Source organism: Larus michahellis, chromosome 1, assembly GCF_964199755.1.
Source record: "Larus michahellis chromosome 1, bLarMic1.1, whole genome shotgun sequence".
In the NCBI taxonomy this organism is placed as follows: Eukaryota; Metazoa; Chordata; class Aves; order Charadriiformes; family Laridae; genus Larus; species Larus michahellis.
Window position 1 is genome coordinate 136,273,035 of NC_133896.1, and position 26,776 is coordinate 136,299,810.

Here is a 26,776-nt window from a genome sequence, read left to right on the forward strand (position 1 = left end):
TTGTGTCAGACCACGAATAATCTCCAGTGTCTGCTCCTGCACAAGGGCTGCACTTGGCCCCACGAGAAGAACGAGGCATGGGGAAATTATGGGGCTCTGATCTGTAGGGATTTTTCCTCCCACTTACCACAGTATTTCTAAACTTGGAAATGTATCCCAGTTCTCCCAACGTGCCCTCCATATACTACAGTGATTGCTAAGTAACCTCTATCTACTCAGTACTAAAGAATGAAATAAAAAACCCCAAAGTAAGCAAAACCCCCACTAGAGTTACAATAAAAAGCACCTGGACAAATCAATAGTTCAAGTTGTCTTACGCAGTCCAGGACCACACCACCAACATACCTATTAGTACACAGAACTGTATAATTCTCTGTACGATTGTGCCTTAAGCCGGGCACATGTAGGCTGAATCATACCTAGCTCACCCCACGTGCAGGAAAGACCTATGAGGCCTATAAACTCATGAGGCTTTTCCCCAGACTCTTGCTTTGGCTTGCAGCTGTGGTGCCTGACACCACTCTGTCCCTGGGCGTAAACACAGACACCACAGTGGCGGTGCGTGCTGCGGCGACCTTCCTTCAAAGCACTCTTACTGCCCCATGAAAGCCACCTCCGAGGAAAACAGCCATGGACTTGGACGACCGTGGAGACCGGCCTCTCAAGCATTTCTAACCCTTCTCTCTGCACTACCTTCTGATAAAGCAATGCCTCACACAGAAATGCCAAGGAAAAAGTTTACACAAAGAATATGCATTTGCTTCATGACCACTGCTTCTCTAAATGACAGGAAGCTTTTTGACAACGCCACTAGAGCCCATAGATTATTTGCTATTTGTTTATGGAGGTTTTATTAAGTGATGAATAAGAATGACACCAGTATCAGTAACTAAACATCTAACGAAGGAGTGCCACCCACCCATAAGGACCCCATTTTTGGCTGGTCTCTGGTTTGTGATTTATTTTTTTTTTAATGCAGCATGTTGAACCATCAAATTGCTAATTCTTACTATATCACTGTATTATATTCTTACGAATTCTGCCCATATTATGCCCCTCCATATTAGATATAACACATGGTTATTCTTGTGCTGTGTACGTGTGTCTCTAATATCTGTAAAACTCTCTCCTTTGTTTCATTACCGGAGTCTTACTGGAGTGATGGTCCACAACTCCAAGATGGAGTAGTTTTGACTTGTGGCTCTGTCAGAAATCCACAGTTATTTCTCTAGAGTAGCTTGTTTCATAACCATTGTAAACTAATACAAAGAGCTGCTCACAGACACAGGAATCCCTCTAATTTGGGACATAAACAGAGAGACTGGATAAAATATGAAAAAAAAATCTGTTGTTATTGGTACAAAAAGAAAAACACCGTTCTTTTGGAGGGGAGAAAAAGGCACACAGTTGAATAACCATGGTGAGGAATAAAAAGAAGCTGGCTGAATTTCTTATAGTTGTATATATGTTCAGAGAGTGCAAAATGTAAAAAGGACTTTATCATCCCACTGGGCAATTTATGAATTCTGAGAATGCTGTTCAAATTTCTGCATAATAGCACTCTAATTGCTGGATTACACTGAAACTAAGTTACATATGTCTACATGACAAGCATCACCCAAGAGAAGTTGATGTTACACCCAAAAGATAAATACATCTAACAGCGAGGTTGCTTTCAATCCAATTCTTAGTACTGTCGTAAGCTAAAATTAGCCAGGCTATGATTGTATTGGTGTATAAAGCTCAACTTAATCTACCAAACCTCCTGCATGGCTTATACTGGGAACCGCCTGAAAAGACATGTCTTTATTTCCTGACCACGAAGCAGGAACTGTAGTTCCAGTTTGTTGCCCCGTTAAATAGTTATTATACAGCACGAAAATGGGAGTTATTTTTCCTTTGGACTTACGTTCCTTTGGACTTCAATCTTGAAAAAAAAAAAGTAATGTACTAATTGCTTGCATTTCTATCAACAAAATTTTTAATAAGGAATATTTAAGGAGGATTGATCTTATAACAGACTATTTATATCATCTGGGATGATTTCTGGGAATTTTTATACATTAACTCATTCGGGGCTTTAAAAGCAAACAGAAATGTATGGAATTAATTATAACATGTCAAATTTAAATTTACACAAACAAGTTTTTAACTTCAATGGGTAAAAACCACTTTAGATAAAGAACACTTTAATAGCCCGTCATCAAGTGACATAATTGCTCTTTCTGATGGTGCCTTCCGCACTGACAACAAAAATACCAGCACACTGACACAATCACTCGCATGACTAAGTAACACACGGCCGGACTGTCATCTCCCCACTGCCTGCCTACATCCAAGGGCAGAGAACTGAGATGCTGCTCCTGCCACCGCTGCTGACAACTGCAGTAACTTTCCATCCTGGCTGAGGATCTCGTCTCCAAGTGGGTCAATGAGACAGATGACATAAAGTTATTGATATCAGACTGTGCGGTTAAGGTAAAATGAGCAGACTGAGCAAAACTGTACTCTTCCTCTTCATGCCCGGTCCTGCTGAGGCTCTTGAGCAGCTTTTGCTAAAATGTCCAACATGAATGGTGTGAAAACCCACCCAGTTAGGAAAAGCTGGGAGGGAAAATGATGATGATGACGATTACTATGCTCGTGTTGAGATTTTTTAATGGAATTGGGAGCTCACTGGATGAGCACACGCACAGAACATAGTTACTACTCATCTGGCAAAGCCAATAAGTGAAATGTTGACAACTCCCCCTGTCTGTCTGTGCTACATATAACAAAAGTATCCCCTTCTCTCCCCGTGTGTACTAGCATGTGCGTGATCTGTTAATCCAACTTGCCTTGACTGTTCCCAGGCAAGTCATATGGTTCTGCTCCAACTCTATTTTTCATTTAGTCAGGTCTCTTCGAGACTCGAGAAGGATCACATTTAGGAATACAAATTCCATCAGAGCTGAAACCCCTCCCTCAGATCATCAAGCAGAAATACACTGCACAAAATTAGCATATAAAGAAACTACTTTTAGAAAACTTGCTTCTAATTAATTTGGTTTCCATAAAAATAAGGCAGAAACCACCTCTCCTGTTTTAAAACAATGATTCAGCTGCTCTCTCAGGTGTCTACAGCGTCCTGAAAGCCCATCAGACCAATACAGCAGCGAGCTCCTTGTTTTGCTGTAGTGACTTTGCAGATACTTGGGAATATAAAATGAAGAACTAATGATTAAATGTTTCACACCTGGTAGATACTGAAAGCATATATTTTCATCTGGTGAATTTAACTTTTATTTTTTATGAGAATAATTATCTCTACTTAAAAAGCTTGCACAGAAAGGTTTTATGTAAGGTATCCCTCTGGCAAGCCAAACATTGCTACGTCTTTTGCTTATAATTGCTTGTATATTTTTAACATGTGAGAGCTGTTTTCAGAGGGGCTCCAAATTTTTCATAAAAAGTATATCCTAAGCCTATCATATGCCAAACAATGCCCTCGCCAGTCTAATAAGTGAAAATCAGAGTTGTACAAGGATTTTATCTGTCTAAAGGCTTCTCTTACAGGAGTCAAATGCTGAAAATGTTAGAAGTTCCCTGGTGTATTTCAACTCTAAAGATAGCAACAAACAAAAATTTTTAAATTCTTTCAAGTCCCTGGAACATGCTAGAGTGCATGTGATCTCTTTAATTGGATAGTGTCTCTTCAAACCTGGTAAGAAAGTACTTCTATACACAATTTAGGAAGGAAAAAACCCCAGCAAATTAATCAAAGGAGTCACTTGCCATATCCCCTTAAAGTATTCAAGCTCCTGGTTAAACACTTATTCAGAAAACCACCATTCATGGAAAGGAATGGTAAAAGGCATTTGTCAGACTGGTCAGGAAGCCCAGACAAAGCTTAAGGAACACATGCCAGGGTTTCACAGCCCCATGATGCCCTGGCTTGGGGGAGCCCTCAGCCCTTCCTCTGAAATCCAGACGTCCATCACAGGCCCTCTTGGCAAGAGAGGACATGGTGTGCCCAGTGGTTTTTAAGGGATGATCCCGATGAAGTTCTTGGTGCACTGGGGATAACCAGGAAGAGTTGCTCTTATAATTCCATCAATTCCTTCCTACTCTTCCACTAATTGCTTCCACCAATTCCTCAGGTTTTTACCCTCAATGATCTTTGTACAAAGGTACAAAGACAGCAGTGTGAAAATTCATTGCTTCTCATTAGCCACGTCCTCCCTAATTCATTCCCAAGCATCTCCAAAACACAACAATTCTGTCACACATGTTGTGTTTGACAAGATGCAGCTTCCATCCTTCCGTATGACGGTATTGTTTCACAGAACAAACAATCCTGCGTTGCACAGATTACAGCACCAATACCCGATTTGGGCACTGGTTCTCTTCTCCTGCATGTCGGAGCCCTTCCCAGTGTGGGAGGGCGAAGCCCTGCTCCTGCCTCAGCGCCCCATCCTGAGGGGCTGAAGGCTATAGTCCTGAGCCAGGGGAAGACCTGTTGTTCTCCTGGGGTGATGGACCAGTGCACAGAGTCCACCAGCATGGCCACATTGGCACCCAGGTACCAATTTCCCTCTTCGTACAGCAGCTCAAGCTCCTCCACTGGCATGAACCATCAGAGTTGTGCTGGAGACAGGCACTTCTCAGAACCTTTTGAGATGTCAAGTGTTCTTCTTTCTCAGAAGAATGAAAATAGGATCTTGGTGGCTTTCGACAGGAAATGAGAGATCCATCTTAGGACGTGCATGACTAATTGCTAGCTCTTGCTATCCCATCCAGGGTTTTAGATCGCAAACAGGAAAAAATCTCTTTAATTTCCTCAAAGTTAACCACATCAAGGCAAAGAGAAGACTGATGAAAGCAAGGGGAGCCCTTCCCCAAAGGACTGCCCCAGCTCTGGGAGCAGCCAGGTAGCAGGGGTACTGCTGACATGAGGTGGCAGCTGGGCAGGCTGAGCCCGTGTCTTCGGTGAGGAAGAGGAGCGGGAGGAAGGCCAGGGCCAGGTGGTAGGGAGCTGAATCCAGGCGGCAAAGCAGAGTGTCCGTAGTGGCTCCACCAATGCCACTTTACCTCAGCGTTGCCGTAGCAATCTGCTGGGAAGTGAGGGCTGCATTTCAGACTTAATTAGTATTAAAAGGCCTCTTTGAACCGGGTATTGGTATGAGAGCTCAGCCCGCCCCCCCAGCAATCTCCAGGCGAGCAAGCGGTGCTGGTACCCTGAGCTGCTGGGTGCTTGGCCCTTGGTCCTGCCAAGGGCAGCAGAAAGGGTTTCAAGAGGCTCGGATGACCCTGACTGTCACCACAACCAGTGGCTGTAGCGTGCAAGGGAAACCTGCTCTGCAAAGACGGTGGGGGGAATGGACCAAAACACCTTCTGACACTGTGGGGAAGGTTACCTATAAAAGCAGCCGCACTGGGAAACTGCCAGGTAAGAGTGCCCTGCCCTCAGAGGATGGTCAGCCAAAGCAGACTTGTCCTGAGGGGTTTCTGCTGTCCAAGTATCTTCTGCCTGACCAGTTATGTGCATGGCCACTCCTCCCCTGGGCAAGCTCTAGCATGACCCAGAGCTGCTCTGTGGTGGAAATATTCCCAGCAATTCACTACTTACTCCTGCCTCAGTTTGCTTAAGTACCTTCATCAACGTATCATCACTAAACAAAGAAAATACTAGCACCTCAATGGCCTGAAAAACATAGAATATCATGCAACTGAGCTCTGTTCTTACCCCACCATAGCAACGTCCCTCCTCATTGAGTGATTCCTCAAGCTGCTCAGTTAGCTATGTTTTCCGGTAATTTCTTTTGGTAACCAAATTTTCTTTTAAAGTTTCCTTCTCCTCTGCAGTCTTGTATGTGAATAAGCATTACACACTCTTTTCATGCTCACTGACTCATCAAAACTACACCTTTTTTTTTTCCCTATACGGCAGAACTATCTTATACCAAACTGTTCCCATTAGTCCTCCTCTTGAATTGCAAAGCCACATTTGCAGAGAATTTGTTAAAAATATCAAATCGGCTTCCACAAGAACAGAGAACTTGGGAGGTTTGGCTTCTACTTCTCAATTAATACAGAAAATAGTGGACATAAAGCCGAAAAATATAAAATGAGAAAGTGTAAATCCCTGATGTATCACATATTGAAGGCTGTGTCCTGCTCTGGCCTTCTCACCTCAAAAAGTGGTACTGAGAAAGGTAGAGATAAGGGCTGCTAGGATTATTGGTGGTGTGAAAGGTTCTTCCTGCAAGGTGTGACTGCATGGTCTAGGACCATTCAAGACTCGTTCACCCCTATAAACAAAGTGGTTTTAACAGAAGTCTATATAATTATGAGCACATACAGGCAGTAAGTAAAGAGAGAAAAGGTTGACCATTGCCTCTTCCAGTAACAGGAACATCTGAAAGTTTGTGTGGCAGGTTCAAAACTAACCAAAAGAGATAATTTTCTCTCCAGCCTGGAGTTAAAATGTGCAACTTCTCGTTGCCACATTATACATCTAAAAGTACACTTGAGTTCAAAACCAATAAAACTATTTTGTGGAAGAATGATCCATCAAGGGCTACAAGCAAGACACCCCTAACTCTTCCCTAGAAATATGTTTTTAGGCCCCGTTCAAGGCAATCTAACTGGCTTAGGTGGAACGTGGGGCTCAATGCTCTTCAGTGCAATCACTTGCAGGTTTTTTGGGTTTTGTTTAAATGCAAATAGCTCACAGTCTGAAATCTGATACAGAACTACACAAATCAATGTTCTGGACAACTTTTACTAAGCCCACATCTGCTGTGTGGAATGAAAATGTTAGACCGCAAGACGAAATAGTAAAAACAACAAGCTTAGTGAGTTTTTAATTTTGCAAAGATTTGTTCTTTCAGAATAAAGTAAACAACCCTCTTAAAAAAGCTGTGTACCTGATCGCAATAAGCTCACTAATTTTCCTGTATAACATCAGGACTTGCTACCAGTACAACCGGGTATGCCAAAGAGGCTTTACAACATTAGACTTGTCACTGATGCTTTTATAATTTGCAGTGGCTTGAATTTGTGTTCAGCTTCCTCAATGTTTTTTATTCCAGAAATACAGGTGGAGAGGTTCTGGAGAAATTATCCTCGTGCAATGTCATATTTTTCACAACTGGAGTAAAAGAAGCACAGAAAACAAGATTGCTTCTGGAAAAGAGACCCAAGGAAAATAATTTCATGGACCATGCTACCTTTTATACTGTCCTTGCTTTGATCTGATATAATAAAGATTTTACTGTGGTTACAGAGTAACCACAAAGTTCAGTGTATGTTATATGATACATCTATTCAACAAGTCTGTGGAAAAATAAGAACTTTCTCGATTTAAGTTTTGTATGAAAAACTACATGAGAAGGTAGGAACGAGCAAGAATTTATCTGTTCTTGTTACATTATGGTGTGATAGGCACAGTATCAGCAAAACTGCTGGTGATGAAAAAAAAGTTGGTGACCATGATTTAGACACTTCTCTGTGAACTATAAAATACAGCAAGCACATGGTCAGCTTAAGCTGAGGGTTTTTAAAACAACCCCTTAGGAGGTGCGTGCAGAAACTTTGGGGGCATTCACAGTTACACGCTTAAGTGCAGACAACAAACTCCCCTCCCCAGGTCCCCCTGGAACTACTACAGCCATTACATTTGCCTTGGAAGGAGGAGACAGACGTTAATAAAACCCAGGAGGAAGAGAGATGAAGATCTGGCTATATGCTTTCGGTCATTAATAATAGTGCTAGCTACGGCAACCACTAAAGCGACAGCAGACAGAAGAAATGCAAAACATACAAGGACAAAATAAAGAAACAGGCTGAAGACTTTGTCTTTTAAAATATCTACTCCATTTCAATATGGTACAAATGAGTAAGTCATCTGAAGAAAAAGTCTCAGCAGAGGCCTCTCCTAATACTTTTGGAGGACATGAGATAAGGGGACACTGAGGTTTTATTTGTCAAAAATAACTGCCACTTTAGCTAATTATGGATAGAGATATTACAGGGTTTCCAACATAGTCATGAGGTTATGCCAGGTATTTCCTCCTTGGAGGATAACTTGGGCTGAGGAAAGATTTCTGTGTACGGTACAGTGTGCCAGAACGTGGCCCCAGGATAAAATACGTCCACTTGGCTCACCCACGTAACACGCTAAATTGCATAATTCTGTCAAACAAAGGCAAAGGCAGCATGGGTGCATTTACAGTAGGTTATCCCATAAGAGAAATCAAGTCACAATCAAGACAAAATGCTTTTAAAACAGTTTTTCTGACTGAGGGAAAGATTTATAAGACCATCATCCTCAATCGTTGCACAGAGCATTAAGGTTGATGGGATTTTAATTTGAAAAACCAATCACAACTCAAAGAAACTTGTTCCATAGTTATCCTCACCATTATGGATGTATGTTTTATTTTTAGTCTTCCGCCTTTTGCTTCCATCTCACCCCACTAGATTTTGCCATCTCTTCCCCAGCTACCCTGATGTTTCCTCTTCCTTACGAGCACAACAGATCACAGCTCGTAGAAAGCGTTTCCTTTCTTTTTACACAGGTAAATTAAGCCTCCACCGCCCTGGTGTGGTCTGCGTTCCTGTCTGTGTTCATTGGGCTACTCTCAGCAGCCTCCTACTCCCCAACAGGCTGGGGAGGAGCCATGCTCAGAAACGCACACAGTCTGCTGGCAGCTGTGGCAGAAGAGCCAAATCCAGGCAGAATATAAAATCTCACCCCTCCACTCCTGTTTTCCTCTGAGTAGAAACCCAAAGACTACAGATGTCACGAGCCTCCAAGGGACAGTGCTGGCTGCCCAGGGCCAGCTGACCATGCCCTCGTCCTCCCTCATTCAATCTCCCATAAAGTTCAGGAATAATAAAATCCATCAAGGACCCAAATGGTATTTTCAAAAGAGACTGAAGAGCCTGATTTTTACTTCAAGTGACTTTTGTACTCTCGCTGTAAATCCCATAATCTTGTTTAGTCACAACGTGTACAAGCTTAGGAAACTGGCCTTTTGGGATGGAGGAGAGCAAGAAGAAGGTGGCTGACATTTTTGAGTTTCATTAACTGTAAAACCCATTTCCAAAGTGTGAGTCTCCAAGGCAATCATTTTTTCACTTCATGAAATCCCTGAAATTCCCTTCTACCTTCTACCAATAATTCAAAATTAATTGAACCAAAAATTTCATCCATCCTTTAAACAAGTATTCCCAGGAAAACTAATACGCATCCTCTTTTCCTCTTCTTTTACTGTGGCAACATTTTACACGTATTTTATAGACTGTCCAAGAGGTTCAGAGAATCAAATTTCGCAACTTCTTAGAGTTTGCACAGATGGAAGAACAGTCTGTTTATGCTCTAAGATTCATGATGGCCACTCTAAGTTAGGCCATATCTCCAGGCAGAACTTGTGAACTGAACTGTGGAAGGTTAAAATGCAAAGTCAGCAGAGAACTTAGAAACTATCGATTTATTAAGGCATAATGCACAAATGTCTAAAGTTCATTTTCTGCCTTTTGTGTTTTTTTATTCCTCAGTCTTACAATTTGATAAACCATTGTCAAAATTCCGAGATTTAAATTTTCAATGTGTTGGTATAAAAAAAATATGGCATGGTTAAATTATCTTAGTTCACTAATAAGTATTCCTAACCCCTGTAAGAATCACATGAAACTTTTGAGGCTGCATTAGGAAACATGATGTTTAATACCAAGATCGTACAGTAACACTGGAGAAGGTAAGCATAGTTCTCAGTGGCAAAAAAATTTAGTCCTGGAGAGCATTAGTGGGAGTGTAAGATTTAAATGGGATTTTTCCTAGGCTCTTTACACAGCCAGAAATAAATAAATAAAAATACTCTCTTCCATCTTCTGAAAACACAGAAACCAGCTACTCTAGTTGTTCCTAAAGCCATTATGATTCAGTTGAAAATATAAATGTCGTACTTTAAAAGTATGTGCATGTACTTAGCTTGATTAAAAAACAACAAAAAAGAAAATGTCTTGAAAATAAAATTTATTTTCTTAATTAAAAGTTGAAAACAAATGATGGTATATTCTAGCAGGGAGGAAAGAAACAAGAATTCTCAGAACAATCAGCTTCAAGCTTTTTTATAGATTAAGTATGATTTTCATATTGGATTTCAAGTGTTCACATTAGCACAGTAAAAAATATCACTGTAAAGACACTACTAAAATACTGTTATGGGAATTCTAAAACAGATTTTGCTAGGTTTATTACAGGAAGATACTCTCTAATTCTCTCGGTCTCATATTCACCAGTTCTCAAGCATTCTATAATGAGCACTTTGCACATATAGGAAACACTGTACTAGCTGCAAGGAGCGCACTGACACGTGTCTGGTATCGCCAAGGAGCCTCCCTCAAGCCAGCCCACTGCACTCAAAATCTGAGTTTTGTTTAACCCAGAACTGCATGCACAATGACCCCCAGTTAAGGTCTATTACTTATTCTCATTAGTCTTGCTGGGTAAAGCGATCAAGGTAAAATTCCCCCTCCTCCGTGCCCTGTAGCCTTGCAGCGCGGCTGCCTGATATCTGTCCATCCCGGAATTTACAACCAGGAGAAATCTCCCAGGTGAGGTTTCCTTAATTTCACCTCCTCCTTGATGCCTACAAACCCTCACGTGATTAAATCAACATTTCAAAAAGTGGCTGAAAAGTGGTTTTAAATCAAAGTTTTTTGGCAGCCCCTCTCCTCACTCTCTAACAGTGATAACAACTCAAATGCTTTTAAACAAATCAGTGGTGATATTTTATATTCCTAAAGGCCAAAGTTCATACCTTTGGAATCCAGAAGAGAAGAAATAATTAGCTGCTATTATTTCATGTCAGCAGTATTCAAAATGTGGAGCCAGAAATTGTCCATCCTACTTAAAATGCAGCCATTTTCTTCATGTAAAAACAATAAGATCCTGCAGAGAACTTGCTGCACTCTTTGTCCATGAAATCACACTGTTTAATAGAACCACACTAGGTACAACAATGTGGGAGTGTTAACCATCATCAACAAGATCCAAAACTCAAAAATTGGGGCCACGAAAGGAGACAAACAGCATTTATTTTCTAGCTTTTGAACCACAATTTTTAAAAAACAAAGACAGAAACCTATTTTTTTATTATTCATGAGAACTGAGATCCCTGCAAAATTGCCTGATTACAAAGCTTTTTTTTTTTTTTTCCCAATAAAATACTGTATTATCACATTTGTTTCGTAAGAACTGGCAATGCCTGATATGGAAAAAGAACAGCAGAGCTTACAAAGGGACTGATGAAATGGCAAGTGACAGAAGGATGAGTCTTCAGTTCCTCACCTGTCTCCAGGTAACAACTTCCTTGGTTATTTAGATGCAGAGGGGATGTGAGACATGGCACAACCTTCCTTCTAGAAGTCCAGCTCCCAGAAGTGAGCGACATTAGCCACCTCTGATATCTAAGGTGTCCTCTGATAGCAAAACCCAAGCCCAGATGGAGGAGACACCAGAGGCTTGCTGTGAACAGGGAAGGCTGCACTACGTGAGGTTCTCCTGAGGCTGCCCTGGGTCCAGAAACAGCCCCAGACTGTACTAGTAAGATGGACAGTGGAAGAGAATAAAGCTATTAAAATCCACAAGCACAAACGTGGGAGGAAACGTCTCCTAGACTGCTGGAGGACAATCTCAGGAGCTGGAATGACCTGGAGGGATGAAATCCCTTGCCACGTTTCATATAACAATATGTAGATGCTACGCCCGCAGACACAGAGCTTGGCAAACACCAGGTTAGTCTGTAAGGCTTGTTATTTTTTTTGTCTAGTCAGGCTGTTAGTTTTACAAAATGTCATATTTGTTTGTTGGTTGGTTGGTTTTAGCCCAATTAATCAGACATTTTAAATCACCTGAGGTTCTTTGTTAACATGATCTACTTAAAGTGTGAGAGGCGCAGGAATAATCAGCTCAACTACGATTAGAAAAATAACCATTAAGCAGAAAAGCATCTGGGATACTGTACGGCACGAACTGAAATATGAAGTACAGTATGGTTGCCAAACAGATATTTATGACAGTACAGTGCACAAAATGCCCAGGGCGAAGCCGTCTTCCCGGTCTCAGCCAGGTGCGCTGCACCCGGCTTGGATGCTGCCATGCCGGAGGAGGTGGAAGGCAGCTGGAAAACCCAGGGAAGCTCAGCAAGAGGGGTCAGAAGCCTAGAAAGCACTGCCTGTGAGAAAAACCAAATCAACCTTCATAACAGCCTTTCAGCTTGAAAATGAGCTGCTGTAATGGAGCAGTTTTGTTTTCTATGCCATAATGGAAAGGAAACGCAGGGCTTCAATTGCGGAGGGAACGATTCAATATCCATTAGGAGGGGAAAAAAATAAATTAATTCCTTTCTAATACAGCAAAGAGGAAATGCACTGTCTGGAGGGAACAAGGAATGCCCACTGCTGGGGGCGTTTAAGGACAGATTCGGTAGGTATGGTGGCTCCAGGCTGTAGGGCAGAGCTACACTGGGTAACCTGTGAGTTCACTTCCAGCTCACTGGCTCCAAGACACGCACAGCACACCTACGGTTTCACTGGAGCCTTCGGAGGGGCCAAGATTTTAGCCTACATAGGCTGCCTTCCTGCAGCGGAAAGGTTTAGGAAACAAGGAGATTAAGATGTCAAAACATAAGGACCTCATGCCATTTTAGCTGTCAAAGAGTATCCAAGGAAGTTGCATAGGGCTGGCAGGTCGGACACACCACCTACACGAGATCTGTGACCCTCTGGAGCAGCAGCTGGTGGAAAAGGAAAGTCAGGAGGAAAAGAAAAGGCTCAAAAGGGAAGTCAGCCAAAGGCCAGGCTGGGACATTAGGAAAATTCACAGAAAACTGCCCTGCAATATTAATTTCATAGGCCTCCATGACAATCTACATTTTAAATCCAAGAACTCTGAGGACTTTTTTTTTTTAATATAGATTAAACCACACAAAACTGCTTTGTAACAAATTTGGCCTTTCTAGAGTCTCTTGTCCAACAAAAAAAAAATTCTACCAGGATGCTGACTGTTCACACTGAGGGCTTTAATATCTCATCCCGCTTCCCACGACGAACAGTAATTAAACAAGAACGCATATTTACACAGTGACACTACAGAAGTTCAGCACGGTAGTAGCTTAATAAAACTATATCCCTCCCATGTCCTTCCAAGCACTCAAGTTCATCCCTGCATATGTTTTAACAGTTGCCTTGAAAGAACCTGAGAGCCACAGACAGCAGATGGTACCACCTGGAGATGTAATAAATAGAATTTGAAAAAATTTTAGTCCGCTTTATTCTCCCAGTCCTACTGGTACCATGTCATATTCTTCTGATTTAATTATAATCAAGTATAGAAAGGGTTGGATTTTTTTCTTAGTTTTGAAAAAAGCACAAAAAAAATTTGTAGGTGTCTGTTTCCTTTGCATTTAGAAACTTTTAGATTAGGCTAAGCCCCTGCTGCATCTCAAAGAGAAGTTATCCCAGTTCTGCAAAAATCCCAGTGAAAAAGGCTTCCTCATGTATTGTGCAGCGGTCAAATCTGAGAGTGAATTTAATATAATTTTCAGTGAGATTCAGTGAGAAGATTTATGTAAATTATTAAAAACAATGTTTATTTTTCATGTTCGAAATCAAAATGAATGTGAGTATAAATTTTGGGACAGGAAACACCTCTTTTTATTGGGAAACTATATGTTAATTTAAAAAAAACAGTCTGATTTTCCTTTTTGTACACAAAATGATATAAAAAAAGCTGCATATCCTCGTTTAAGAAATGTGACTATATTACGCTCCAGAATGAAAGCACATTTGGAATTGAGGGGGTGGAATCTGCAAGCACAAAAAGAGATTTTTTTATATTGCTGTTGAGACATATCAGGCCAACAATCTGGGGAGCAATCGCGTATCCTTCAGTATGGCAAACAAAGAGCCCTAGAGGGCTTGGACCGTCTTCCCTGTCTCACTTGTGAAGTGGTCTGCCACCTACAAGTTGTTTTTCCCCAAGGACAGCATCTCCGCAGCCAGACTCAAGCCAGGGCAGCAGCAGGGACAATGAGAAATGGAAAAAAATTAAAGGCAAACCAGATTGGTTACATAACACCTAGGAAGAGAATTAATGCAGAACACAGAAAAAAATAGACATATATTCTCACATCCACAGATTCCCTGCTCCACCACCTAACCCGAAGTTGTCTCTGGTAGCAGGGCTCCATTGACAGCCACTAACTTAGTAATAGAATTGAGGATACTTTGCAAGAGAAGTGATTTATAAGAATGGCCATGTAAGAAATTCTCTTGTGTGTTTCTTTTGGTTGTAAAAAGACCATGTAATCCCCATATTTCAGGCAAAAGCAGATGACCTTTGTTGGCAATGACACCCAAAGCTATTAAAACCAAAATAAGAGTAGGGATTCACCTCTCCTTTGCATTTTTAGCAGCACGGGCAATGCAAATCAATTAAAATTTAAAAAGCGTCAAGACCATATTTATGGGTAAAATGCATTCATATGTAAAAACTCTAACAGGCATAAAATTAAACTACTTTTATTTTTGTTGACAGCCCATACTGCTTTCTGAATTGCTACTCAGTAAATGATTCAATATTTGGCTTTCAAACACTGCAGGCAATTTTTTCCCTTAGAACTGAAATTTAAAATCAGAATACAGAGGTTTTGTATCCCATCATTTTTATTTAGAAAACAAACCAACTGCTATAATGGAGTTTATTTTGCATATGAGAATTGGAAGAGCTTTATTTTATAAAATTTAAATTTTGAATTAAAGAACATGCTCAGAAAGAAAGATACCTACTCCCAGAACTTGTTTATCCAAGTTAGTCTTCATATCAATATTTAAAAAAATATACACAGTCTAAACCACATTTTTACACACGCAGCTGAACATACACACATATATGGCAGCTAGAAAATAATTTAGCAACTCTTATTTGGGATGACAAATTTCCCAAATATGCAGTTGCCTCTGGAAGCTTATAGAAATTTCTATTCAGATAAACATGTATCTTAAAATTTAACAAGGATAAAAAAATTTAGCCTGACATATAACCTAGATTATTAACTATGCTGTCCCCCCACCCATTCATTTTCAAGTATGACAGCTCTCCTAGGATCCCGCTGGATCTTACGATACATGAAGAACTAATTGAAAAAAAAATATGAGTAGAGTATGTGAAGATATGTCATTCCACCAGACATTTTGTACATAAAGCATTGCATTGAAAAGCAAACCAGGTGATATGGCAGCCACTGTCTTGTCCTGCTTTTCCACGCTTCCTTCCTCCCTCCCTGAAACTATGAGCCACTGATGAAAATTTCCTTGCAAATATATAAACTATCCGTACCAAAGCAGCGCAGGCTAGCTGTTCACACTGTAAACCAACAGGCTTGCGATCACATTGTTGAACATAACTAGGCAGTATTTTTAGGCAAGCTCATTCTGAGTTAACAGCAGAGCCAGCATCTCGGAGGCAGCGGGAAGGAGGGATGGAGGGAGGGATGGAGGGAGGGAGGGATGGAGGGAGGCCTCCCTGCAGACAAGGCACAAAACGCTGATGGTCCTCAGCCCACAGGAGTGCAAATGCCCAGTCAGGTGCCACAGGAAGGCTCAAATGGGAATTAGGAATGAAAAATCAGACCACGACAACAAAGCTCAGAAAAAGCAGCCATTTCATTAGTCTACTTCAGTGTCTGAGCATGCACAGGCTGTGCTGCTCAGAAGGATGTCGAGCAAAAAAAAAAAACCACCAACCCTGTCAAATGTTCTGGTTTGTACAGAACTGATGGTGGAGGTAGTAAGTTAGAATAACATCCTCCTTAGCGTCCCAGAGGGTGCTGCACTTCATGCTGTTCACTAGCCTCATAAGGAATATTTCAGATGTGAAACATTACCTGCCATTTCTCATAGCTCCGCTTATTTAAGACACTACCAGGCATGCACACCTTTACTAACCTGAATAATCCCAGAGGGGAAGACACTGTATCTTAATGGTCTCTTCCTTGCCTCTTGGTGCGGATAAAACTAACTAGGTGGTCAGACGACGGGACACCACTAATGGTATCCTCTCTAAAGTGGAAAGAGGCTGTCAGAAAAGCAAACCGCCCTATTAATTTCAGACACATATCCCCATCAACGCCAGCACGCGCAATCCAGGCATTATTCATCCTGACTCCCACATTTCACTGTTGCTTAAACCCCGCCAAAGTGAAAAGATACCCTATCCAAAAGGCAGAGAAGCAAAACCTAGAAGTGGTACACCGCATACCACTTCATAACATAGTGTTTAATTAGCAAACATTGATCTTTCTGAGAGATACCATTTGCACTGCACAGTACAGCCCTCTCATTAAAAAGAGGCAAGCCTCCCTGTACCTGTATCTCAGAATTTGAAATACCTGACCTTATTCACAGTATATTTTTTACTAGCGCAAACTCCTTCTTGAAGTCAAATACTGCCATGGGTATACCTTCTTGGGCACAGTGCGTGAAACTCTGCTTGTTTCTAGGCATAGGACTCCTTAAACCCATCTGTCCCAGTTTGTGAAAGCAATGCCACCTTGAATTTCATTTCTGCAACTGGTAGGTGGGGTGGGAGAAACCGCTCTGGGTTTCTCTTACTATTCTTTTGCTGGTTCCTAATTTTTTTACTGGGAACAAAAGAAAAAAGTCTCAGGCATGGTACCTCAGCACAAGCAGATATTTTATATTTTTCAGTGACTAGCTCTCACTGACATCAAGAAGATGCAGAGACTGGACATCTCAGCTGCTAAATGCCAGCACCAGCTCCTGCTCCAGCCTTCGGCAAGTGTCTGCAGTGGTTTAAGGTAAAAAGCCAAATTTCAGAGACTGGAGCATGAGGCTATTGCGTTCCTCTGGGACAGCACTCACTAGACTGCGTGGGACTAAACAAGGGATGCCGGGCGATGTTGGAAACCTGAACAAGGGCTTACAGTGGTGGAGCAAAATGCCAGGGAATACGTGTGATTGTGCCCAGGCTTAAGAAACACTGTGAAATCTTTTCAAGGTGACACAAGTCACACGTGAAAGATTGCTGCATCTTGTAAACACACCGGGGGGGTGGGGAGGAGAAATCAACGCAGCAAATAAATGGTCCCCACCCTTCCATTGCCCCAAAAGGACAGCCATTGGTTTATTGAAATCTATTTAAGACTTTGTGATAGTTGTCCATCCTATATAGAAGATACTCCAAAATTATGATGATGAGGTAGCAACAAAGAAGTCCTAAAACACGTCATCAGGAATTACAGCATTTAGAGTGCAGGAGAAGGGCAGGGAACTTGCAGAAGCAAGACACTGAAGATGTGAGGAACGACGCAGAAGGAAATGGGGTTGAAAAGTGGGAAGACAGTCTAAGTGATTTCTTCCTGCTCCAAACACCTTTTCAAACTCAAACACAGATGTCAATGCTTTTTGACCTGTATTCCTGAAGAAATCTTAGGGAGCCTGCAGAGTGGAAAGCTCCCTTGCACACCGTTGCAGGTCCCGGGTGTGATTTCCCCAGCAGGTGTGCCAATACTGCTTTCGGACAGCCCCGCAGCACGTGGAGCCGGCAGCAGAGCTCCTGCCCCAGCACCATCTGAGACTCCCAGAGAGGCTACAGCTCTCCACAGCCTTTTTCAGGGAGTATGGAAAATAGGCGCAGATTTTTCTGTGGCTAAGTCGGCGGGATCTACAGCCGGTTACACTCTGTAGAGACTTAGTATCCGCATCTCTTAAGCGCTGAACCCTTTGTCATTCCTGTTACTTTCCCACAAACCAAAGAAGTCTTTGAAAACGAAGGCACCACCATCAAAAATACTTTCAAAAAATAAAGCAAAAAATGAAGAATGTTTTCCTGGGACAAAACCCAGAAATAGCGTCCCAAGAAGATCCTAGAAGTGTTCTTTGGCATTAAGTGGTGAAATCTGTTGAAACACAGCGGACAGTGCAGACAGCGGTGGGGCCGGAGGGGAAGGGGATGACAGTGCCATGCTGCACAGCTGTCTCCTCCTATTACCCGCCACGAGCGGAAGACAAACCCGAAAAGGTCCAACTTGGCGTTCACAACTGAATCACCGAAAGGCAGCGCACTGTGCCATAGACAGTGACCTGCTCTCTCTGCGCACGCTGCCTCTGAATATCGCAGCAAGGGGGATGCCTTGTGCCACAGGTCTGAATGTTTGTCATTTTCATAGCCTCAGGAGCAAACACACGGACAAACACAAATATCCCACAAGAGAATCCTCTTCAATTACAAAGCAAGAGACCATTACAGGACGGTGTCAATATGGAACATCTAAATGATTTACACGAAAGTCACTTTAATTAGGGAAATAAAACAATCCATTAAAGATTAGCAGTGCAATGTTAATGTGATACAACAAGACAAAAAGAAGCAACTGAACACACAACAAAGTTAGATCCTAACGGATAAACGCAGGAAAGGATAACCCGTATTTTCAGTTTACCATATACCTAGGCATTACAGTACAGCTGATACACAAAACTATTTGCAGTGTCAGTAACATCTTGAAATATCTATTTAAGGCATAAAGTAGTGATTAGCAGAGAGAAGATTCTCAGTTGTTGCAAATCAGTGTAGCTTTAGTGGAAAGTCAACAGAATTATGTTAAATTGTAGCAGTTGAGGACAGCATCTGAAAAAAGCACGGAGCTCCTAATTTGTGGTGTGGTTATTTGAAAACAATTCTGCAAAAGAAGTTGGAAGAAACAGGACTGCATTTTACTATTTGATTTAAACTCAGGAGGTTTTAAAAGTGGGAATGTAAAAACAAAGAGCTGAGAAAACAAACTTTGGCAATGACATTTGACTTGTACAGCAACAACTGCAAAGGAGCTGCATTCCCTGTCCCGCACAAAAAGCAATAGGAATGATTAAGCTTTAAAACATGTACATGTACACACAAGAACACATGTAACCATCCAAGAGCTCAGAACTATGTCAGGATCACAAATGCGTAAGGCAAATAAATACATTTAAAATGTTCATCTGATACCACGTCAGGGAAGGTTCAAGGTGAGGTTAAAACATTTCTAAAAGGGAGAGGATTCCCCTTCTCCAGCCAGTTGCAATGTTTCATTTTCCCAGAGCAATGGAGGTGAGAGGGGCAGTGATGCAGCACACACAAGGGCACCCATCCTGTCAGCCGACTCAGCAGTTATAAGCAAATCTCTCAGCCCAGAAACTGGGATTTTGCATTTAAGAACACCACTTGCATGAAATCCCTCCTGCCTTTTACTGGTAAGGCCACTGGAAAAAGCCAGCAGTGCAAACAGAACATTGCAGCCATAGCAACAAGCAATTCAACACTTAAACTCTTCAACAGACTAAACAGTATTTTCTTTCTGGTTTTATAATTTCACGGTCAATAACTCACCATGAGCACTTTACTTGTCTAGCTGGTTGTTAATGTCTCAAAACCAATCTCCTGTTAAAGCTTCAACCAAGAAAACCTCCTCACTCAAACTAAAATAAAAGCCTGTGTATACAGGGCGACCACTTCAAAAATTAAACCTTTTTCTCCCTTTTTGAAAATTGATATAGGAAGATGGAGAAGCGCCCAAGTTCTGGCCTGTTAAACCAAGCACTAGCCCTTTATTAGTATTGTACGCTATAAAATGTTACAACCAGGAACGCAAAAGCCTTAAAACTGAGATTTAAAACACCTAACAACTTCGGCCCTGCAACAGTATCTCTGAGTAATGCCCAAACAGCGCAGGAACTCCACTGGGAAGTCTCCTTGACCCTTCTCATTGACTGCAAGGAATTTTTTAAAAAATATTTTTATTGCTATCAGTAAAAACCCATTTGAAAGCCAAAATCGAAGGCTAAAAATAGGATAAAACATTCTGTATTGTTGATGAAATTTAACCCTGTTAATTAGACAGCTTAATTTCACAGTCAGCAACAGTCCAATATTACCCTAATAAATGTATGGGTTTTTTGGAAAATGTCATGCATGAACGCAACTGAAATAGTGCCTTTTTTAACTTTTAATGGCATCAAATTTAATATCTGCAAAAGAAATCACTGTTTTCTGAAAGGGAAGAATTTGAAATGTTTATACCCTGTTGACTAAAGCATAAAGGCAATGGAAAGCTGTTGATCTCTCCAAGCAGACTAAATAATGTCCACATGAATTTTAATGCTCAACAAAGGTGCTAACCTTAATGAATTAACTTAGGAAGTTTAATTATCCATTAACCTTTTCTGTCTCTTTACCATTTCTATGCTTCTTTACTGCAGTGAAAAAACTGAATTTGAAGGAATCGGCTATCACAGACTCTTTCAGAGCTTCAGGGCGCATCCTGCCTTCCTTGACGCTACAGGTAACTGAATTGCAGCTTAACCCCACGACTCGTGGATGTAGACCTTGTTGGCTGACCCTACACCTTGGGTGTGAACTCAACTTTGCTAGCAACACATGCTGAGAAGCTCCGTACATGACAGTGAAGGACAGAGCATGAAACAGACACAGAAACGTGTTTACATGTTCAGGAGGAGCAGGGACCTTCTCCAATCCCCGTTTATGTGTATTATTTTTGACAAGTAGCACTAAAATCTATGGAGTTAATGTGCCATGTAAGAGACGGTTACTCAGCGTTATGATTTTTTTTAAGCCCTGCTGGCCACAGAGTTGTTCTCTATTAATTTTTTGGTTTGTTTGGAATGTTTCTTGAACTTCTCTTTTTCAACTTCTTACATCTTCTGGGCTGCCTTGTGACCTGCCCACCTGGATACTACACAGTCACAGGCTGACCCTGCACTCCAGGATTTACCTAGTGTTTTTTTACAACCCAGATGGAGTTGGCTGGAAATCTTAACTAAGTATGGCCTGAGACATACATGTGTCAGTGCGGGAGGACAGTATGCAAGTGGAAGTGTGAAGAAAGCATGGAAGCAAAATCCATTTATAACTGAGAATTACTAGTAGGAGATGACTGGAGACGAGCCTACAGGGAAGTGTCTGGTGATCAGGAGAGGTCATGCAGCACTTCGTCTGATTATTAAGCCTTATACATAAGGTGTGTGACACGGGGGACCTGGTAAAACATGGGGGATGTTGAAACACTGTTGGGGTTTTTTGATAGGAAAAAGGAAAAACAACCTCTATGTTACACAAACAGGACTCTTGAAAAGCCACAGAAATATCCCATACTTACTTTTATCTTCCTGGTTTTCTTCTGCTGCTTTGCATTCCTCTTCTTCCTCCTCCTCCACCTCCTTCTGCTGCGCTTCTTCATGGTGATCGGCGGCGCCAACTGAAAGGCTCTGGCAGCAGTGGTTGAAGCCGCTATCCCGAGGCAGAGTGAAACTTCGGGGCTTTCCCCCATTCCCATTCAGCACTTGCATCCGCTCACCCTCCACCAGGGGGAAGGGGCCGTAGTGGTCTTGCAGGTGGCACTTCTGGGTGGGCAAGGTTGACTGACGCCGGTGCTCGGGGGAGACCACAGCCGCCTCGGAGAAGACAGAGTCCTCCAGCGGCAGCGTCTGCAGGTAGTGGAGTCCTGAGCTCGTCAGCGGCGTCTCTATGAGGTCCTGCCAGGAGCGCCGCTGGCTCGCCGTCTTGCGCACCGGCGAGTCGGTGGCGCTCCCCGCCGCCTCCGGGCGGAACTCCTCGTGCGACGACTGCGACTGGGAGGTCTCCGTGGATGACAGTCGGCTGTGTTTTGGCTCCACATAAGGGCTTGTGCAGCTCATCTACAAGGTCAGCAACGGAGCAAGCTTCAGACAATGTAGACTGAGACTTACTGCTAGCAATAATCACGTATTTTTCATCGTTAGTGACGACACCCGGTTTAGTAACACAAACTTACCTGATTAACCTACCCTGATCCTAACTTTAAGGCATGCACACACCTATGCATGTCACACCTGGGGCCAAATACTGATCCTCAGTCATAAAAGTATCCTTATGTCCCTTAGTCTATAAAATAAGCCAACACAATTGTTTGCAGGAATCTTTGCAGAATACGGCACTACGGAAGACACAGAAGAGATGTGTCTGGTCCATTAAAAATCTTAAAAATGCCATCCAACTAACTGTTGTCATCCTATCTTGCTAAAAATTTCTTTGGCATCGTCTTTGCAGTGCTTCAGTGCAGTTCAAAGATCTAAGATTTTGGAAGATAAAGTACTGCATTCAAATTAAATGTCATGAACACTCTCTTTCCCGAGACTTTCCTAATTTTTCAATCTGAATTTTTGCATTTTAAAAACTATGATCAAGTAAGGTACATTAGTTAAAATTGCCTGAGTATACAGACATGAAAATTAAAACTGCCAGTGCAGAATAAGTTAGAAGTCCGCACTCTGGTTTTATACCAACAGCTGCTTCAAGAAGAAAATAAAAAACAAATCTTTTTTTTTTTCTAATTTATAGAGAAACCTACTTTTTCGCAACAACAGAACAACTGGTATCACCGTTTGGGATATGAGAGAACATTTTTGTGTTGGCATTTCTGTGGAAATTCAAGTGTAATTTGTCACTGTAAAGCTTCACAGCACAACTGTTGTGCCTTAGAGAAGAGTCTGTGTTGTTACTGAGGTAACAACACTTTGTCAGAGAAGATGATAAGGGGGCGGTGAGGGACCACACGGATAAGTAGGGGGCCATCATGAATGAAAAACAGGAAGAAAGAATTCTGTAACTTAAACCATTTTGTACAGCAATTGGGATTATAGATGTTCTCTATGAACCGTTGGAAAGAGCAATGAAGGCTGTTGAAGTCAGCAACGCATATTACTTTACAAATGCCTTAAGTCAAGTACTGACTCAAAAAATACACTAGAGAGTGCCCTACCATGCGCATCCGCGTGCTTTTAAGCAGAAGAGTAGGTAAAAGCGACACTTCTATGTAGTCATTCCTGTAGAGGCTTGCAGGTGACTTACCGAAGGAGGCCGCGGGTATGTGTCGTATGGGGGCGGCGGGCTGTCTTGTTTGGGAGTCGATGGAGTGTCGGCTTCCTCCTTATCACTCTCACTCCAGTAATCTACAAGTTACATACAGAACAGATGAAAAACTACTAATACATTTTGATACTCAGAGACTCACTTTCACAAAAGCAACTGGAAACTCCATCCTTAGTATTACTGAGAGTTAAACACCAGCCAATGCTCTGTAAACACTAGCTGCTGTAATTTGGAATTGCTTGAACCTCAAGAGGGAAAATTCAAAACATTACAGGGTATACAAAGTCTAATGCCCCATTGCAGAGGTATTAAGCAACAACCTGCAAAAGAGCCACAAACTTAACTCTTCTTAACTCTTAAACTTATAAATACAACATGCATATGGAATACTCCTCATACAGGTATCAGATTTTCAAGTATTTATACAGCCAACAAAAGAATTATGATTGGACATTTCACTGGAAAATACTGAAAGTATTTTTTCAATAGAAAAGATGAAAAATGTAACTTGCAAAAGTCTTGTTGACTGCAAAAAACATTAAGAAATGTAATTAACACCAACTGGCAGATCAAACAAGTAGTGGTTATCGCACACATGACTAACCAATGTTATTTCTCTACCCATTTTCCCCGTTGTATACTAGCAGTTACGCAAGCTTTTCAATCCAAGTTCTAATAACAAACAGCTGCATTTAAATAAGACAGAAAAACTTTACATCATGTATCTGCTTCATAAAACAGCTGCCGCTCTGCTATCCATGCAAGAACATAAAGGTGATACGGTACTGAAAAATATGACAATGATACTAAAGCATAGAGTTCCACAAGATGGATGAGAAAATAAAGAGGACACAGAGCTTGTGGGCTAAATTTAATGGGTTATGAGGTTTCATTTTGTCAGGAAATCAAGTCTTGGCCAAGCACATTTCATATGCTTGGTAGCTTGGTCAAAAGGAAAACACATGGATGAATGTACCACACACGGATTTATATTTATTCTGTTGCAAATATTTTTGAAGCAGAACACCACCTAACTAAATGGACACTGGACCTTATATCCCTTACAAAAAAACCTACTTAACTGCCGATTCAGCTCAAGATGGCTAACTTTAACGTTTCTACACTTTTTAAGACTTCTGCAAACATTTCTGTTGCCGCTTTGTTTCTGACTGTATTACCTTCTAGTATTTGGGCAAATCGTTGTGCAACAGGACACTTTAGCTCCGACTAGTCACAGACTAATCACAGGCAATTTTCACTTTGCCTAGCAAGTGTTCAATGAACTGCATGATTTACTGCTTTCTCTTTAATAGATGAGGAGAAGAAGATCGATTGTTGCTTCATAAACGATCTAAACCAAAAATCCAAGTTGGCACAACATGTAATTTTGGCTTTAATGATTTTTTGTTACCATGATGATTACTGTATTGTATGATTAATGATCTACTGTACCTAATCTTATTCAAGATTTAAAACAAAAACTTACCTTAAAATGACACCATCTTGAAACAGCTGTCCCTAAAATGCTGTATATTTTTAGATCGTAGTAATGGTGGGGGCAACCTTATTTATCTATTTATTTTTTCCAAGCGGTAACAACTGTGTTTTAACTCTGTGTGTCTTGATTTGCTTTCTGCAAGCTTATAGATGAGAGATTCTCTTCAAATGGTAGAATAAATAGCACAAATGAAGTTTTAATCACTATGAAATAAAAAATTACAAAACATTTTGCCTCTAGGAATCTGCAAATAATGAATTTTTGGTGAATGAAAGACTAAATCAGAAAAAAAGCTTTCTTAAGTCACTCCTAGTTTTAAGAAAACTTGTTTCCAGCAACTCAAAACATCTGAAAATATTGGCATATGAGCATGTTTGTTCCTATTACAGCAAAGTCTAATGGCACGCCATGTGGTGAGAGAGCTGTCAGAACTGCATCACTCACTGAGATTTCTGCAGACTTGGGGCTCAACTGTTTATTCTGAAAGTAAAATTTAGCAGCCTCGGTGCAGGTTACAGGTTTTGGCTAAAAATACAAAGACGTTCTTGCTGTCAAATCCACATGCAATAAAGGACTGTATGATCACACTTTCGCACACCTTACCACAGACAGGGAATTCCGTTGGCAACCTACGGCTTGTCTAGAAAAATTCTGCATTCACAGGGGTCAACTTCCAGATGAAGCGTATGAAAATAGCCTCCCACCAATTTTTAAAACTGTTCTGCTTTTGGCAACTGACTCATTAGAGTCTATCTGAAATGTGTATATTGCTATTGAACAGTTGCCGTATTTCTCTCTGCAGATTTTGTCCAATTCAGTGACAGACAAGCTCAATGCATTGGGCATATCTTGAAAGCTTTCTGAATGAGCAACAGACTGCATATATTATATATAAACTAACACCGACCTGCCATTTGCTGATTAAATATTTTCTATTTATATAAGCAAGTAATTTTTTTCTCTGATTTTATATGACTGGAAAGTATATAACTTCTCCATCCAAGGAAGTCCCTTACCATATTGCTAACGTTCATTGTATTTAATATGGGAAGTTGATGGTATTTTTATAAACCGTCCTGTACAGAATGTGACATTTTATTCAGCAGTACACCCACAATTCGGTGATTCGTGCCTCTCTGAAGCACTTGAAATATATTTTTGCACTTTAGATTCAGAAGCATTCAACCCTTAATTGAAATAGGTTTGACAACTACCGTTGAATTGTTTCAGAGGTATTATAAAGGTTTGCTGCAAAGGGATGAACTGAACTGAAATAAAAGACCTTTTGTAAAATCAGATATGTAGATGACAATTGGTACAGTCACTGAATATAGAAAATTCCAGCTTCACAGTTTTTATAATTGCAAAAGTGCTTGAAGCGATAGAGAGGTTTTCCTTTGCTAACTTGATGCCTCTGCTAATCAGGGACACCACGGAGGTCTTTAATAGACCTTGTGCTGGGAGCCAAGGATAATCACCAGAGGTACAAACCCAATATACGGCAGGGAGGGGGGAATGTGATACTGATTTCCACACTAAATAGAATTAAGCAACACAAAGAGGATATAGTTTTACCTACCTGTATATGATAAATCAATTTGAGTGAATGGCATTAGAGCGGTAATAAAGAGCTCCGTCAGCGCCTGGGATATAATTTCAATACTAAGTGGGGTCTCACTGATTATCTTCAACAGGGAGACATTTTAATAATACGTAACATGAGGCCTGAATCCGCATGATCTCATGTCTGGGAGCTGGATCATCTGCTATTTTATTACTTAGTGATTGCTTGGTAGCAAAAATATTTCTCCACATCCATCTGGATTTTGAAAGGTGTATCATGACTACAACTGTGCACTTGGACAGTGTTAGCAGAGCTGTTCATACACCTTTTCCCTTACTGTCCCACGTGTTATTGTAATTCTAGTGCCAACCTGCTGTCAATAGAAGTTTGAATTTGGCTTTGAATGCTAAGATGGAGGATTTCCTAGAAGACTCCAAGATTCAGAGTTTGTTCACAGCATTTTGAAGCAGTGACAGATGGCACACAGGTCCCTCCAAACTGGTTATTGTAGTACTGCCTGGGGACCACAGATTCCCAAACTGATTCTGAAGTCTGGTGAGGCACTGAGAACACGACTGGAGGAATGGCGAGCATGGTGCTGCTCTTCCAGGCTGTGTGAACGTGGAAGGCCTGCTGTTACGAACAACATGATGTGCCAAGGACCGTACCAGATTAAAAAAGGGTGTGGGCAACACTCCTGGGATAAGCAGCTGCACTTACTGGAAGACATGATTAG

General features: G+C 41.3%; 1 protein-coding gene across 8 annotated transcripts in view; it reads right to left on the reverse strand.

Moving 5' to 3' along the window:
* CNKSR2 (connector enhancer of kinase suppressor of Ras 2) overlaps positions 1-26,776 on the reverse strand; it is a 216,295-nt gene that overhangs the window by 19,611 nt on the left and 169,908 nt on the right. For 7 of the 8 annotated variants that reach the window (XM_074605056.1, XM_074605046.1, XM_074605038.1 and 4 more), the window contains 2 exons: positions 22,958-23,058; positions 21,228-21,765 (listed from right to left, as the gene is read on the reverse strand). In XM_074605056.1, coding sequence (XP_074461157.1) covers positions 21,228-21,765; positions 22,958-23,058 — 639 coding nt within the window. Of the gene's footprint in view, positions 1-18,598; positions 18,753-21,227; positions 21,766-22,957; positions 23,059-26,776 lie in introns of those variants that run through there. The other variant, XM_074605072.1, reaches the window with a different exon arrangement.